This window comes from Rattus norvegicus, chromosome 1 (assembly GCF_036323735.1).
Source record: "Rattus norvegicus strain BN/NHsdMcwi chromosome 1, GRCr8, whole genome shotgun sequence".
NCBI lineage: Eukaryota > Metazoa > Chordata > Mammalia > Rodentia > Muridae > Rattus > Rattus norvegicus.
In genome coordinates this window covers 151,238,652-151,256,512 of record NC_086019.1, presented here as the reverse complement: position 1 = coordinate 151,256,512, position 17,861 = coordinate 151,238,652, and the positions used below count along the sequence as shown (strand labels likewise).

General features: G+C 38.3%; 1 protein-coding gene across 9 annotated transcripts in view; it reads right to left on the bottom strand.

Moving 5' to 3' along the window:
- Positions 1 to 17,861, bottom strand: part of Grm5 (glutamate metabotropic receptor 5) — a 574,875-nt gene that overhangs the window by 41,073 nt on the left and 515,941 nt on the right. For all 9 annotated transcript variants that reach the window (XM_039096032.2, XM_017588778.3, XM_006229659.5 and 6 more), the window contains one exon: positions 16,184 to 17,123. In XM_039096032.2, the coding sequence (XP_038951960.1) occupies positions 16,184 to 17,123 (940 nt within the window). The remainder of the gene's footprint in view (positions 1 to 16,183; positions 17,124 to 17,861) is intronic.

Here is a 17,861-nt window from a genome sequence, read left to right as displayed (position 1 = left end):
GAACATATTCAAACTCTGGGAATCTCAGAGACGTGAGATGGCAGGAGTAAGGATGCTCCCTCCCTGACTCCATACCTGCTTCAAGCATGTGACCATGACCCTCAAACAAGGTGACCACAGACAGTCATGTAGCGCAGCACCTAGAACTCTTTTCCATGCAAAGGATATATCTCAATAGCCTTAATCATCAGTCAATGACCTTCCCTTCCTAGACATTCTATTGACTTTCTGTAAAATCAAACAATCCCTGGTTCATCCTGAATAAAGCATATGGATGCAAATACACCCCTAAATATGAACAAGCTAGGATTGTCTCAGAGAACTGCTTCATTGAAGATTGCCAAGGAAGTCCTGTCTGGCTATGGGAGACAAAAGGAGCATGAACCCACCAACAAACCTTTGACCAAAAATTTGTCCTGTCAAAAAAAAAAAAGTATGAACAAAGATGGAGCAGAGACTGAGGGGATGGACAACCAATAACCAGCCCAACTTGAGAGCCATCTGAATGAGTAAGAACTAATCCCTGACACTATTAATGATACTCTGTTTGGTTTGTAGATAGGAGCCTAGTATAACTGTCCTCTTAGAATTTCAACCCAGCAGCTCACTGAAACAGATATAGAAACACACAGCTAAATATTGTATAGAAGTCAGGGACCCAAATAGAGCAGTCAAGGGAAGGATTAAAGGTTTCGATGGGGAAGACCAACAGAGGCAACTATCCTGGACCACCGGGAACTTTCAGAAACTAAGCCAACAAACAAACAGCATACACGGGATGGATACTGATCCTTAGCACATGATTAACAGACATGCAGTTCAGTCTTGATGTGGATCCCAAAGAAAGGGAGCAGGCCTATCCATGAAGCTGTTCCCTATCTGTGGAACTTGTTCCATTACAGGAATGCCTTGTCTGGCCTCAGTGGTAGAGGATGTACCTACTCATGAAGAAACTTGATGTGCTAGGGTTGGGGGATACACAGGGGGTTCTCACCCTCTCAGAGGCAAAGGGAAGGGGTGATGGGAGGAGGGAGTCTGTGAGGGGTGGACTTGGATATAAATAAAAAGATTGCCATGGCAAAGGTCTTTAGCTAAACAAGCCTTAACACTATGGCTTCCAAAGTCCTCCCTTCTCCTGCCCCTCTGGCACTCAGCACTTGCTCCAAAGCAGAAAAAGATCCTGTTTGTTCTGCACCTCATGCTCCCCTTCTGGCCTGGCATACAACAGCATTCTGAAGCTCCAAAGGGAAGTGGGCCCAATCCCAGACTTTGCCCTGTCTTCCCTGAGCCAGTGTATCAACAGCAGCTGGACACCACCAAAGGAGAGAGAGGAGAGCCAGAACATTTGCTATTTCTTTTTCTTCTTCTTTTTTGTCTTGTTTTGTGGAAGATGGTGTTTCTTTATATAGCTCTGGCCATCCTACAGCTTACTGTGTAGACCAGGCTGTCCTCAAACTCACAGAGATCTGAATTGTATGAAGGGCTCACAGACCCTAAAAACAGAGGCAGATGTACCAATGAGTTGATAAAGGGAAAGGAATAGAAACAAACAAATAAAACAAAACAACAAACAAAAAACAAAAAAACCAAAAACAAGACTCATGGTTCAAGTGATAAAGAGACACCAGGGAATGAGGGAGTGGTAATCTCATGATGGGATCCCACTCAGCTAAGTTTACTGTTTGTGTTTACGAAGGCAGGCAGATTTTTGAGATTAAGGTCTGTCTACAGATTAAGTTCCAGGACAGATGAGTTTAGGCAGTGAAGGAATTGGTTAGCAGAAAGCTTTCTCACATAGAAATAGGCTCTATGTATAGATTTGACAACCACAACACTGTGCCCAGTGAACCACATAGGACTTGCTATGTTAAAAACGTACAAATGTATAAAAAAATATTTCTTATTTATGTTAAAAATTACTAATTTATATAAAATATGTTTCTAGCTTATTCTATAAACAAAGGAGTTAAGGTTATAGAATGCTGATTCATGGGATAATCAAAAGGAAAACAGGCAAATGACTAAACTGATATACAAATAAAAGACTGGGCTTTGGGATACAAGAACTGGGCTATCTAGAAAGCTAACACAGTCCTTTTAGAATTTTGTCTAGCAGGTTTTCTACATTGGTTGGAAAACAATGAACTATCTAGAGAGCTCTCTAGAGAGCTGTCTCAAGTAGAAGGCATAGCAATCACCTTGCACCCCATCACTGATTGAGAGTTGTTTCTTCCTCTACTTTAAATACCCCTTTCTCAAGATCTTCCCCCAATCTGAGGCTTGTCTTTGTCAGACATCTGTCTGCCTCTAACTCCCAAGTGTCAAGATGAAAGGCTTATGCTACCATATCTGGTTATAAAATTATTCTTAATCCAGTACCTTCAGTTCATTATATATACAGACTTTCATGTCTAAACTTGTACTAATAAACTTTCTATTGCTGTGATAAACATTATGACAGAAAGAAACTTGGAAAAGTAATGGTTTATTTGACTTATACATCATAGCCCATCACTGAGAGTTGAGGCAGAAACTCAAGGCAGGAATCTACATGCAGAAACTGAAACAGATACCATGGTGAAACACTGGTTGCTGATTTGCTCCCTGAAGCTTGCCAAGCCTTTTTTTTATGCAGTTTAGAACCATCTGATCAGAATGGTCCTTCCCATAGTGGGCTAGGTCTTATACATCAATCACTAATGAAGAATTTCTCATAAGCCAGTATGATGGAGACAATTTGTCCACTGAGTTCCCTCTTCTCAGATGACAACTGGTGTCAAGTTGACAAAAAACAAAAACAAACAAACAATAAACAAACAAACAAACATAAAACAATAATCATCACTCCTCACCGTTTCAAATTTACTAAATTAGAAATTTGGGGCTTAGGGATTTGATTCCATAAAAATTAGAAACACATTGAATAATGTGCAGAGACACCTGGAGCCTGTTCAATAAATGATGTTTCTATTGGTTTAAGTTCAATATACTATTTATGCTTTGGTTTGAATTCTTGATTGCTTAGGATGAACAAGGTCATGATGGATCAATGTTTGCTTGAAGCCATGGCCTTCTCTTTTTAAAGAGTTTGCTAAGAAAGACACATGAATAAATAAGAGAAAATGGCATCATTAGTTTGCATTTTTTCTCTTTCCCACTTTAACTTAGCAGTGGGGAATCACAGTTGCTGGCAGCTTCTATATTCTGAAGTGGCTCATGGTGACCGAAAATAATAAGAGGAGGCAGCAACCAGTTTGTAGACAGAATAGAAACTGTGACTATGTTCCTCAATTTTTATCTATTTATTTTGACCTAGACAAAGTGAAAAATGTCAGCATATATACTTGATCACTAGAGAGCTTTATGTTATGCAGCATAAGGGTTCTTTTAGCAAGTCATTATTTAATCCTTACACACTTAATGCCACAATAATTTTACAAGGTAACATCACATTTATTGGGCATATATGTTGTTGTAAAATATAAAAAATAAAAAAGTAGGGCTGTCTTTTATCCCCGGCTAGGTCTACATCACAGTGCCCCAAGATATCTGCTAGATATCTTGGTAGAAACACATCCCAACTCCACAGCTGCCCAGTGTCTCCTGCTGCTATACACTTTCCTACGCTCAAACCGTCACATAAAAGAACACACAACACAATTATCTTTGACCCAACTGGTAAGATATAATTGCCTACTTAAACATACAAAGCCCAGTACTATCCATCCCTTAAGAACATTAATAACAACCTGTAAATACACAGAGCAGAATCTTAACGCCACCTGCCATATTGTTCTGCCATGGCTTCTCTCCCTCTCCCTCCTGTCTATTCCTCCTTCCCATTCCAGTCTCCTCCTCTTCCTTCAAACTTTTCTCCTGCCCATCCTTCCTTCTCATCCAATGACAGGCCTTCTTCTATCCTGTACCTGCCCCTCACCTGTATTTTAAAATTCAATGGGGAAAAGGTTATGGTGAAGTTACCTGAGTTCTGAGTACGTGACTAGGCAGCAGTCCTTGGGGCAGTGGAATTAGCATCAAAATACAGATAACTCCAGGGCAAACCACAACACATACATGCAAAAGATGCTCTACCATGTCATATGGGCACATGTTCCACTATGTTCATAGAAGCGTTGTTTGTGATACTCAGAAGCTGGAAACAACCCAGATGTCCCACAACAGAAGAATGGATATGGAAAATGTGGTTCATTTACACAATGGAGTACTACTCAGCTATTAAAAATGGGGACGCACTGAGTTTCACAGGCAAATGGATGGAACTAGAAAATATCATCCTGAGTGAGGTATATCAGACCCCAAATAACATGCATGGTATGTACTCACTAATAATTGGATATTAGCCAAATAAAGTACAGAATACCCATGATACAATCCACAGAGCTCAAAATGGTTAACAAGTTGAAGGGCCCAAGTGAGGATGCCTCAATCCCATTTCAGAGGGAGAAGAAAGTAATTATAGGAAGCAGAGGGAGAGACCTGGATGGGAAAGAGCACAGGGAGGGGAAGAGGGGAACATGATCAAGTATTGGTGGGGGGAGGACTGAAGCCCTGAAGGCCAGCAGAGAGAATGGAAACAGGCAAACTCAGAATTTAGGAGGTGCGAGCAATATCCAGAATATACCAGAGACCTGGGAGGTGAGAGACTCTCAGGACTTAAAGGGAGAGACCCTAGATGAGATCCCCTACAGTGGGGAGAGGGAACTTGTAGAGTCCACCTCCAGTAGAAAACCAATGCATCAAGAGAGGGGTTGCCAGCCCACAGTCAAAAACTCTGACCCATAATTGCTCTTGTCTGAAAGAAATTCAGGGATGGAAATGGAGAAGAGCCTGAGGGAAATGAGGTTCAGTGACAGGACAAATTAATATTCAGCTCAAGGAAAGGCCCCGAAGGCCTGACATTACTGTTGAAGTTATGTGTACTCACAAAAAGGGGCCTATCATGACTTCCCTCTGAAAGACCCAACAAGTAGCTGAAAGAGTCAGATGCAGATATTTACACCCAACCAATGAACAGAAGCTACTGACCCCTGTGGTTAAATTAGGGTATAGTTGGAAGAAGCTGAGGAGGAGGACGACCTATTAGGAGGACCAGCAGTCTCAACTAACCTGGACCCCCCCCCCCGAGATTTCTTAGACACTGAGCCGCCAACCAGTCAGCATACAACTGATGTAAGCCAGCTGATCTGAGGCCCCACAACACGTATACAGCAGAGGACTGCTGGGTCTGCACTCAGAAAAGATGCACTTAACCATCCAGAGACTGGAGGTCCCAGGGAGTGGGTGGGTCTGGTACGGTGGGTATTGGGGATTGAGTGGAAACATCCTTGTAGAGATGAGAAGTGGGTGAGGAGGTATGGAATGTGGAACAGTCAGAGGGTGGACGGGGAGGGGGATAAGATCTGGACTGTAAAAGAAAACATTAAATAAGATTTTAAAAAGGACTGTAGATATACCTATAGATATACTGATGAAACCGGAACACAAAATTGAAAAATAGCTAAAACCTCCCCAAGGAATGTTAGATTAAAAAAAAAACTCACCTGCCAAAAGAAAACAAAAACAAAACAAAAACAAAAACTTCCAGATATGGTATCTTAAATCTATTACCAAAGAATGGAGATTTAGAGGGTGATGCCTCCCTATAATTGTACAATTATTCTCTGGTAAGTCTAGCCTCTCTGAATGCACGCTGACTACTTAGAAAATGAAGCTTTGGAACCTTCTTTTACATTATATGCCACCTGAGTTGTGTAGTGAGTGGCAGGACCCTATGAATAGGAGGAAGAAGGTAACTTTGTATGGATTTGGACTTTGTTGTATAATCAATAATATATATATATATATATATATATATATATATATATATATATATATATACCCTGTGTAATGCATATTTCCTTCCTCGTGTTGTAGAATCTCAAACAGTTTAAATGTGTTCTCTATGGCTCCAAATTTTAAGGGTTGGAGCTGGAATTAGAATGTATACTTTAAGGCAAGACTTAGTTCATCACAACACAAAACCTCCAATTTATAGGATGAAAGACATAAATAGGCTGTGTTGTTCCACGATGTCAACTTGACTGTCCACCCACTTGTGATCTTTATTCACTTTAGACACTACAAATCAGAATAAATAAGGCAGAAATACATTTGCCATGATCTTATTGAAAAATAATTACAGAAAAAGTTATATGGTTGAGAAAATGACTGTAAGAGATAAAATACTCGAGTAGAAAAGGGCTTTGACAACTTTACTCCCTGAGTTTGAATCAAAGACTTTGTTCCATCACCTTTAATTCACTTCCTAAAGGTTTTATTTTGCCTCTATTCACATACTCGGGATTTTTCTCTTATAGTGATTGGAGAATAATAATTTCTACTACTAGATATAATATACATTTTCTGAATGTTAATAAATTTAAAAACTTGTGAAGATCTAATGAGATATTTATTAAATAATTTAGCATGGTAATCACCATAAAACAGTTGCTTGATGTATGCTAGTGTATAAAAGTCAAAGTAACTTATTAATACCACACAATAATTTTTTGGTTTTCTAAGAGAGAGAAGAGGTCGAGGATACCTATGTATTGATTAAGGATGGAGATGGGAGACATATTATTTTTCTGAACATGGTTATGAGACATTTTTTGAACAAGTATAGTTATTGAACATTTGATGAATGAAACTATGGATAGGACATTAGGGTGGATGTGAAGACAAGACTCCCTGAGTTTCAGTTTCTGAGAACACAGAAAAGAAAACTGTTTTTTCTGCCCACCTCAGTTAGTGTCTGAAACCAAGAAGATAAAGAATGGGCCATGCAAATGAGGTCCAGCAACAGGCTCAAAATGGGATCCAGCTCAAGGGGAGGCCCCAAGACCTGACATTGTTACTGAGGCTATGGTGTGCTCAGAAAAAGGGGCCTATCATGATTTCCCTCCGAAAGATCCAACAAGTACCTAAAAGAGTCAGATACAGATATTTATACCCAACCAATGGACAGAAGCTGCTGACCCCTGTTGTTGAATTAGGGAAAAGCTGGAAGAAGCTGAGAAGGGCGACCCTATAGGAGGACCAGCAGTCTCACTTAACCTGAACTCACTAGATTTCTCAGACACCTGGGTCACCAATCAGTCAGCATACGCCAGCTGATATGAGGTCCCCAGCACATATACAACAGAGAACTGCCTAGTCTAGACACAGTCAGAGAAGATGCACTTAACCCTCAAAAGACTGGAGGTCCTAGGAAGTGGAAAGGTCTGGTGAAGTGGGGATGGGGACATCCTTTTGGAGAGGGGGTGGGGAAGAGGTATGGGATATGGAACAGTGAGAGGGTGGATTGAGAGGGGGTTAAAACTTGATTGCAAAAAATAGATTAAATAAAATTTAAAAAAAAAGAATTGTTCAGGCAAGACCAGCAAAGCTATCTGAGGGGAAAGGAGCAGCTCATGGAGGACACAATACTGAGAGTTGAAAACATTTATGAATTGCCTTACAGTACCCAGGGGAAGAGCCCTGGATATAATGTGTAGAACCTGCCTGAATCAAACATACAGATTCTTATTTGAACTGCTCATTTTTAGAGTTTCTTTTTCTCACAAAGCTTCCTTTTGCCCATCCTTGTTTAGCATAGATTCCTAACACAGCACTCCATCACATCATTTAATTTATTTGTATCTAGTTCTGCACCCTTCAAGAGATTAAGATAAGCCCAAAGATGGCATATTCTTGTTTCTCTGTTTTCTTGGTTTTGTTTGCTTTGATCTTAGTGTCCTCAGGATGTGAAAGGACGCTGCCTATGGAATACCTACTTAAGAGAAGTGTAAATCTTTAGATGTCTTACTTTTTAAGGACAAAGTGTTATTAGATTAGATCTGGGCAGTAAGGCCAACAGAAAGAAGTCATTTTCATTACTGTGCTGGAAATACATTTTTTACTTAAAAAAATTTCCAAGCTGAGAAAAATGTTTGGAGTTTTACAAGTTTGGTGCAGTTGTGGTACGTTGTGCTCATGTGTACATACAGGTCCTGAAGATGTGCTATCTGGGGTTTTTGAAACCATTCTTTTGTTTTTTAAACAATAGATTTCATTTTGAATCTTCACATGTGAATGCTGTGTACTGTATGAGCCGTGAGAGCTGCTTCTATGAGACTTATGATCTTATAAGTATACATCGCTTTTTGTATACCTGTCCTATTGAGGGCTGCTGACACTGAGGATACTATAAGTGTATTCAAAAAAGCCTTGAATAGATATAAAATGATTGTTTGTAGTCACTAAACAACTGATTTATGCCTGTAGGCCCTAGCACAGAGCTTGACAACTTCAGGTCTCAGCAAACATACATGAATAAGGAAAAACAAAACAAAACAAACAAACCAGATGCTAAGGATGTGCTCTAAACAAACAAATGCTGTAAAAGTCCAGATGGGGAAAGCTATGTGACATGATCTAACCTGATTGAATTTCTTTAAGGAATCTTTGCATTGGGAAATAAATAGGATTCAGGGAGACAAAAGAGACACAAAAACTCAAAAGAGCAAGAGATAACACTCGCATCGTTCTGCACAGACTAGTAATGCCTTAATGAACTCTAAGTAATTGGAATCACCCAAGCTCTGACAATATTTGGAGTGTCTTGGAATTCCAGGCATGTTTTAATTTGGTCAATAGATTTACATAAGACAGTATTTGGTTTAGTAGCTAGCCAAAGTGGGCCCTCAGAACAATGATAATCAAAGCAATGTTAATTAGTTAATTAAAACAGAAGTGGAAAGTGATAGTTTCTAAAATTAAGTTAGCAGCAACAATATTAATCATACTACAACTCGACCACAATCCCCAGGGAGTGTTTTTCTCTTCTACTAATTTAGCCATGAAATACTTACTGAATCTTAGAAATCCCACCTCATGTACCTAGAAATTCACAATCTTTTAGACCCAGAAATAGGCATACAAGGTTTAATGATTTATTTAAATCAGAAGTAGTTTTGTATTCATTTGTCAATTTGTGGCTGAAGTAAAGGCCTTAAGCAGAAGCCTGGCATTATCCCTTGACAATGACTTGCTGCTGTACCATGTCACATGTGAAATTAGTGTCTAGAACCAAAATGTTAATCACAGGGACCTCTATACATTGAAGGCATAAATAGCATGTTTCTATTAAAGAAAATGCTGTAGTGACTCATTCCATTTAAATAAGACTCTCCCTTTGCTATTTATGTGAGTTGAATGACTGATTCTGGGCCCTTTCCTTTGAGTTCTAGTGCAAGCCAGCTTCACTTCCCTGAAAACTGCTGGATCAGTTGGAATAAGCTGTGTGCCTTCCTCAGGAGCCCAGGGAGCCCATAGTCCTTCTCACTCCACAACCAAAGGCAGAAGTTGTCTCCTATTGTTGGCTCCTTCCTACTAACCATGAACTGCCCTTCAGCCATTTTACACATGCTTTCTGTTTAGGCTGTCATAATGTTTTCCACAACAAACTATCTGAAACATCATGTCTTCATAACATTAAAGGGTGTTTAAAGTTCTAAATGTAATTTAAAAACTGTACTATTTAATTTCTTTTTAAAAATAAAATTTCCAGACTGAGAAGTTTGGAAATTGGGGACTTTTGGTGCATCTGCTGTCTGTGCATGGGCTGAATCACTTTGTGTTCATGCGTACTTACAAGGTTGTTTGGATGTGCTTTCTAGCTTTATTAAATAATTCCTTTGTCTTTTAAAACAACAGGTTTTTACTGAATGAATTCATATGAATCCATACGTGAATGCTGTGTGCTTTGCTCAGATCTACCTCATTTCCTTCACTTGATCCTTATTCCGTTTCACTGGATTCCTGAACCAGCTCTACATTAACATTCCTTCAACTTCCAAGATTCGTGTTACATGTATGTGGAAATGGAAATTCTGAACAAGAGCATGCATCTGATCAAAACCTTGGTGCTGTCTTTCTGAGTTTGTTAAATCATTTCTTTTTTTTTTTTAAATTTAATTTTCTTGTGACATCTTCACATGTGAATACCATTTACTTTACTCATATTCATCCCATTCATTTCCTCTCCTTTCCTGCTTTCTATTCCCTAAGTCATACCCTCCACCTAAATCTTCCTCCCCCTGCCATACCCTTTATACTTTAATTATGCATGCATGCACATGCGTACGCGTGCGCGCGCGCACACACACACACACACACACACACACACACACACACACCCCTCTCTATTGATCAATTGATTAATGGTCAATGTTTTGGCATAAGTTACTGATACTCTAAAACCATATTTAGACATTTGTCTGTGTGTGCATAGATGTGTACATATGCATATATACTATGCATCTTGAATATGAGTGAAAATGTCACATCGCTCCCTTTGAGTTTGTCAAATTATTCTTTACAAGTCACTTCTCTTGGATCTTCCTTGGAAAAGCTAACAGACTTTGCATAGAATATATTACAGGTTTTCTCTGTGTTCCTAAGTATATCGCTATTTCCAGTTTACAGGTTTTCCTGAATATATAAGATGCTTTTTTCTGTTATTAAGTATGTACTTGACACATGTTATTATCTGGAAATACTCTAAAACCCTCCTTTTTCTGCATTTATTTCCTTAACAAATTGTTATGGTATTTAATGTTCTGATTCTATTTTATCACTTTTAAAAACACTATAGATAAGAGTCTTGGGATAGGAAAGGGAATAAGTATGGATTTTATTATAATTACAAAACATGTTGGTCTTTTGTCTCAAGAGGCGCACTAAATTTTTTTCTTTGTTTTCTTGTTTATAGTCAGATTTAATTCCAGCATTTTTTACCTGAGTAGCTATTAAAAACTTCCAGAAAGTTTCACATAATTTGCAGATAAATATCATTGCATCAGAAATATGTGAATTTGCCAAAAGAGGAATTCTAAAGAATAAATTCTCAAAGTTAGAATGAATTTAAGGGTACCCTTGAAAATACATCAGCATTTGTCAAATATGTATACCTACATGGATATGAAGAAACAGCAAAAACAAACAAAAAGAGGATGGTAAGAAAGCAGGAGTCTTTGCCAAGAAGAATGTAAAAAAAAGACCTGGTTCCTTGAAAACTGTTAAAAATAAACGTTACCCATTATCTTGAATAATGCCTGCATTGCTCATAGACATAGAACAAGTTCCACAGAAAGGAGAGATCCAACAGATTCTGTTAATGAATACCCTATGTGAGAACAAGAAAGACAAGGCTGAATACCGAGAGATGCCCTTGTAGGGACATGGCCACCTAGGATGCCTCTGCTTAGACCCTAAATCTGAAGCAGGTAATATCAAACAGTGTATTTCCAAGTTCAAAATTACATTCCTGTCAACATGTTTTTCTCTTTGCTGACATTTAAAGTAACAAACTCCATAAAGACTTGACATGAATATCTCAATTCTGAAATAGACTCAAAGTAATTGTGCAACTTAGCATAAAATAAACATTTAAAAATGTCTTCAGTTACACGTTATGCAAACAAAAAAGAAATTTCATCATTCTCTTCTTCCAAAATAAGAGCGGTGCCCAATGCTCCAAAATGCAGGTGCACAGCAGTACCGTGTATACTGGCAATACATAGTTGGGCATCCCTTTTTATTCTATTAGTAGTATTACTTTATTTATTAATTTATTAATAGATTTATTTATTTATTAAATGTGAAACTAGTTGGGTTGGATAGTTTTATTTCACTTTACACAAGTTAGGTTCACTAGAGAGAAGAGAAACCTCATTAGAGAAAATGCCTACATAGGATTGAGATACAACCACATCTGTGGAATGATTTCTTAGTAAGTGTCTGATAACTGGGGGGCTAGCCAAAATGGGGTAGACATCTCTGGGTTCTATGAAAAGAAAGCTGAAAAAGTCATTAGGCAGGTATGTATGAGCTATTTTATGTTCCCTTTGCCAACATTATATGATATAGCTCACTAATGACCATGGCAATCCATCCGCCCCCTCAAAAAATAGTATCTATAGTGCTGTGCTTCTTAATAAACTTGCTCAGCATTTGTCAAAGTTTGTAAAAGACTTCTTCAACCCATATTTTATCTTCGCAATTGTGTATCTTCTCTATCTTTTTCATACTCTGGCACTTCTTTTTGAGATCCTGTCACTGAGGAACATCCTGCTAATCCAGGTCAACATAACCATAAAACAACTTGATAGGTCTCTTATTGGGATTATTTTGAATCTACAAGTTACTTTAGGAAAAAATATTATCATGAACCTGTTAAATATTTTTTATGTCCATAAACATGGAAAAAATCTGTGTATTTAGAAGTTTTTTCTCTTTCATCAATGTTTATAGTTTTCTTCATGTGTCAAACTTATATTGTTAGATTTAGTTTTCTGAGTCTATTTTTGATGTTAGTATAGACTGTCCTATTGTTAACCTGCATTTTGGTTCAAGGCACTGTTGGAAGAAAAGAAAAATGAAACTCTATATTTTCTTATTGCATAATGTATGAAGGCAGGAACTCAAAGTGTTTATTTTATGCTAAATTACATTATTTTGAGTATATTGCTGTGTTACAATCATATATATGTACACATATTTACATATAATATATGTGTACATATGATATACAATTATATTGAATTTATGCAGTGCATACATATATAATGCAGGCTATCTCACAAATGCCCTATCCTGATGAAGACATATAGACAATGGATGGCTGCTGAGAGAAAAAGAATTAGTCTTCCTTCTGCGTTTTTATTGATACATGCCAGGTAACTCCAAATCTACTCATCAAGATTCAAAAAATAGCAAAAAAAAATGCATTCCTTAAAAGAAAGAAACCCCAGTGTAAAGAGAAAATATCATCTTAAACGGCTTTGCTTGCTTTTCAGCATCTGCCAGTAGTTTGAAAACAGCTGTTCACTCCTAGAATGCATTGAAGAATCAAGCTAACTTTATCTTGCGCGCACATCCTTTTGAAATAAGGTTACCTCAGAGTAAAGCTACAAGATGTTTTCTGCTGTCCTTTCAAGTTCTTTCAAAGTTCATTTGCCCAGTTTTTGTTTTTTAAGAAAACAGATTTTTCCTTGATCTTTTTCTAGCAAAAAAAATAAATAAATGAGTAGAAACTTATCCTTTTTACCAAAAGCTTAAGCATTTGTCATGCCTGTCTCTGAGTGACCTGGAAGCCGAGAAGGTGTCACACACATGGTTAGCATTACCTTTTGGTGCCTTGCTCATCGTTAAATTATTTGAAATGTAAATTACAGATACTCTGTAACAATAATCAGATTTATTTTTTCATTCGGAAAAAAATGGAGAGAACAAACATAGAACAAATTAAAAGATTTTAAGTATAGTGTGGGGTAAAATTGCTTTAAGTGTTGCTTGTATTAAATGGCCTTTACATTTCACTTAAAAAATGATTGGGAAGAGTTAATTAATGAATAATTAGTCGTTTTACTACAATATTTGATAGCATTTAACCCTAAGCAAAGAATAGAAGTTTTCTATTCTACATTACTTGACAAAATAATAATTTGTTTCCAAGGAAAGATTTCATGAGATATTTTACAAAGAGTGCACCTGTAAATGCTCCACTTTGATGAGCACAAGTCGAGACCCAGGTTAAAAACTGCTCCATCACATGCAAGACATGTAGTGATAAATAAGTCTTCTAATGATGCTCAACCTTATGGTCCTTATCTGAAAATTGGATTGGGTGAATACTGATATTTGTCACATTTCAAGACAACTATATATGTTAGATGAATAAAATATATGAAAAATTCTATATAAAGTGAGCACGTTGCAGAACATAGCAGTTGGCCAACACTCAAGACTTCTGATTCATATTCTTTAAACTGCCAGTGTATTTCTTTCCCACTTACCAGTTTCCTTATCTTTTTCTATTATTCAAACCACTATTGCTGTGTTTTAACAATCTCTGTTGAAGAAAAATTTCATCAGTTTATGCAGTGAAAACTACCACACATTTTCCCCAACCAGTTTTCTTTATAAACACTGTCATGCTAAAGTGACTACTTTCTCAGTTTATGGTAGATATTTGAGTAAGTTTTGTTTAATGAGACATAATGACCATTTTTTTAATAGGATTCTGACAAGACTGTTATCTAACAAGTAGAACCAGTTTATGGAGATCTGAAAATGGGTTCTTGCAATTAAGCCTGATTTTAAAAAGCTTTCTGTTCTTGACTGCTTTCTACAAGTTGTTCCTAAGCATTAGTATATTCTTTAAAATCAGACTATTATATACTATTTCATAGTTTATTGAACAGACTAAAATAATTCATTCAAGTTGATATTTATAAAAGCCAGGAATAGCTACTCATGCAATTCTGCTTAAAACGTATAGTCCCCCCTCTCTATTTCCTCTCCAAGAGGGTATAGTAATTGTTGGATACAGTTGCTGAAACTTTTAATTGTTTCACTATTCTTTATTTAAAGCATGGAATTATCACTCTTTAAAACAGAGAATTATCTATATTGTTCCCGGTGGATGATGGGTGATGAAGGGCAGGATAGAAGGAAATACAAGGACAAAAAGTGGAGTAGAGACTGAGAGAAAGGCCATCCAGAGACTGCCCCACCTGGGGATCCATCCCATATGCAGCCACCAAATCCAGATTCTATTGCTGATGCCAAGAAGTGCTTGCTGACAGGGGTCTGATATAGCTGTCTCCTGAGAGGCTCTGCCAGAGCCTGACCAATACAGATGCAGATGCTTGCAGCCAACCATGAGACTGAGCATGGGACCCCAATGAAGGAGTTAGGGGAAGGATTGTAGGAGCTGAAGGGGTTTTCAATCCCATAGGAAGAACAGCAATACCAATCCAGACTCCTAAACCACCAACCGAAGATGACACATGGAGGGATCCATGGCTCCAGCTGCATATGCAGCAGAGTCCTGCCTTACCTTCCCCTCAATGGGAAGGGAGGTTCTTGATCCTATAGAGAATTGATGCCTCAAAGAAGGTAGATTCTAGAGAGGTGAGGTGGGAGTGGGTGGGTGGGGGAGTACTGCCTTAAAGGCAAAGGGCAGGGGGTATGGGATGAAGATATATGTGGATGGGAAACCAAGAAGGGGGACAACATTTGAAAAGTAAATAAACAAAATAACCAATACAAAAAAGAAGGAACGCATAGAGCAACTAACTAGAAAAAACAGGAGTCAGAGCCAGTGTGGAATAATATCAATTGGTGACTTCATAATGAAGTGAAAGAGGGTAAATCAAGGTAGAGCTAGCATATGAGCTGCTAATGCCTAAAGGCCTGGTTTTCAGGATTTTAGTTATCTACTGAAGACCTTCCTAAGCCCCAACACCTGAGCTCAATAGCACAAGGTAGAATTCAATTATTGAAAAGGCCCCACTCTGACATTCCCCTACACTGAAAGCCACTTATTTTTCAGTTGAAAGTTATTTGGCTTACATTAACTTATCCAATATTTAGAAAGACTATCAAATCTCCGTAAAGATTTCCTAACCAGCTTTTTGGTAGGCAGTTCCAAAGTAGAGGAAATTTTTATTTATAGTCCATAGATCTATGGAATAGTACCACCTTATTTTCAATTCTCAGCAATCTGTGTAACTTTTACTATTTTAGAATTTGTTCTCAAGAGTCATGATCTCCATTTTGAATCTTGGAAATAGTTACAAGGGTGATACTCAAATTCACGTATGCATTGACTATTGGGTCCACATCATTTGCAGCCTTAACTAGCTATTTATCTGCTGATAATGATATTGAACATAGAGTATAATAGGAATCTAGGCAACAAAGAATTGGAAACCTAATGAATTTAGTACAGGTATATGCAAAGCTATTGTGTTATTTCATCCTTTTGGGCTCTTATAACATCTCCCAGAAAGTGTTCAACTAATTTTAAACTAAAATTTAACACAGATCTGCTCTTTTTGTCCTTCTGAACAAACTACTGTTTTATTAGTAATCTTGATTCCTGTGCTTCTAACCATAGCTTTCATAACTGTACCACACTCCATCAACCCTACAATAAACGTTGGAAAATGGACTCAAACCCTGAAGCACAGGGACTCATCTAGTTTCCACCATGCTGACATCTATTGAAATGCTAGAAGGCTAATGCAACTGTTTCCCTAGCAGACATGCGCTGCTATGCTCTCACAACTATTACCTTAGGGTTTCCCCAGAGGAGCCCCTCCTCTTCCACAGGTTGACTAGGCTGCTGGATCTGCTGGCAGCGGACGATGATTTGCCGTCTCCTACATGCATGCGTACCACTGTAGAGGTTGTGAAGGCGCTGCGCACATTTCTCTCCGGTTTGGCTAGGATGATGTACACCTTCGGGACAAACATGCAACCCAGGGCCACTGTGGCACTGAGGCTGACTGAAAAACACATGGTGATGATTTTGTAGTTGCTGCCAAAGTAGATAGGCACGAAGGCCAGCCATATGATGCAGGTTGTGTACATGGTGAAAGCAATATATTTGGCCTCATTAAAGTTGGCTGGAACATTTCTGGTCTTAAACGCATAGAACGTGCAACTCAAAATCAATAATCCATTGTATCCAAGAGGAGTAACAACCCCTAGGTTGGTGGTGTTACAAATCAAGTAGACTTCTCGGATGCTTGGATAGTCATGCATTATATCCGGAGGCTCCATGATAAAGAGGGCCACGATAATGCCCAGCTGAATACAGATGAGAATGAAAGCGATCACTAACTGAGCACAGGCGCTCATGAATCTGGGCTTCTTGGTACAGATTTTCTTCTTGCTTCCAGCTAGAATCCTTGCAATACGGTTGGTCTTGGTTACAAGGGCTGAGTAGCTCATGGCTGGAGAGAGTCCAATGCCAATTCTCTGAAGATAGCAGTAAATCTGCTTGGGCTTTGCAATGAGGCAAAAGGTACATAAGTATCCCAGGCAGATGCCAGCAAGGATAATGTAGCAGAGCTCCCTGCTGGAGGACTTGACCACCGGAGTGTCCCGATAAATGATGAAGATTACAGTAACGAATAAGGTGGCTAGCAGACCGAGGCAGGCAAACACCACAGCTGCAATCGGCTCAGGGTCACCCCAGCGAAGATACTGGACTGGGATCAAGTCACAGCCTGCAGAGACACAAACGCATATTGAAAAAGAGTGAGAGAAACATTTTTGCTTTACAAGTTCCCAATTTACAAGCAGCTGCTTTTGATCATTTCAATCTGCCATTTACCTTTATAATTTCAGTCTCTTGTACAATTTACTCCTTCAAAGATTCATTTAGGATTATAAAAATTGTCAAGTGTATGCTGTTTGATAGGCGCTGCCCTACATTTTGAAACTAAATGATGACAATATTTTTTCCTGCCATCATAAAAATTAATTGGGGTCTTTAAGACACTTGCATATAACTGGAGCAAAGACTAAGGAGAAATTCCATGTCTTCATTCTTAGCCAGGAGCAACTAAAGGTCACTACAGTAGGAAGTAACAAATGTTACTATGACAGTATGTAAAATTGGGATTTGGGGAACAGAGGTCACCTATGAGAAAAGAAAAAATGAAAGGAGGCTTCAGTGCAATAATGTGTTACATGCTCCTGGATGAGGCTTCACAGCAGGCAAGTGGGACATCTTGCAGGTCAGAGAGTCACTATTAAGAACTGCATAGAGAAATGGTATGAACAGCTTCGTGTGGCTGTTTTCAAATATGTTTGGGTTGGTGTATGAAATCAGGCTGTAGACAGAGCTGCAAACTATTTCAGAGCCATCTAAACTGTTTGAAAGATACAGGAGGATATGAAAAATTATTGTGTGCAAGGTGATCAACACTGGTAAGGAAGAGGTAAGACTAAAAAGAATCTTT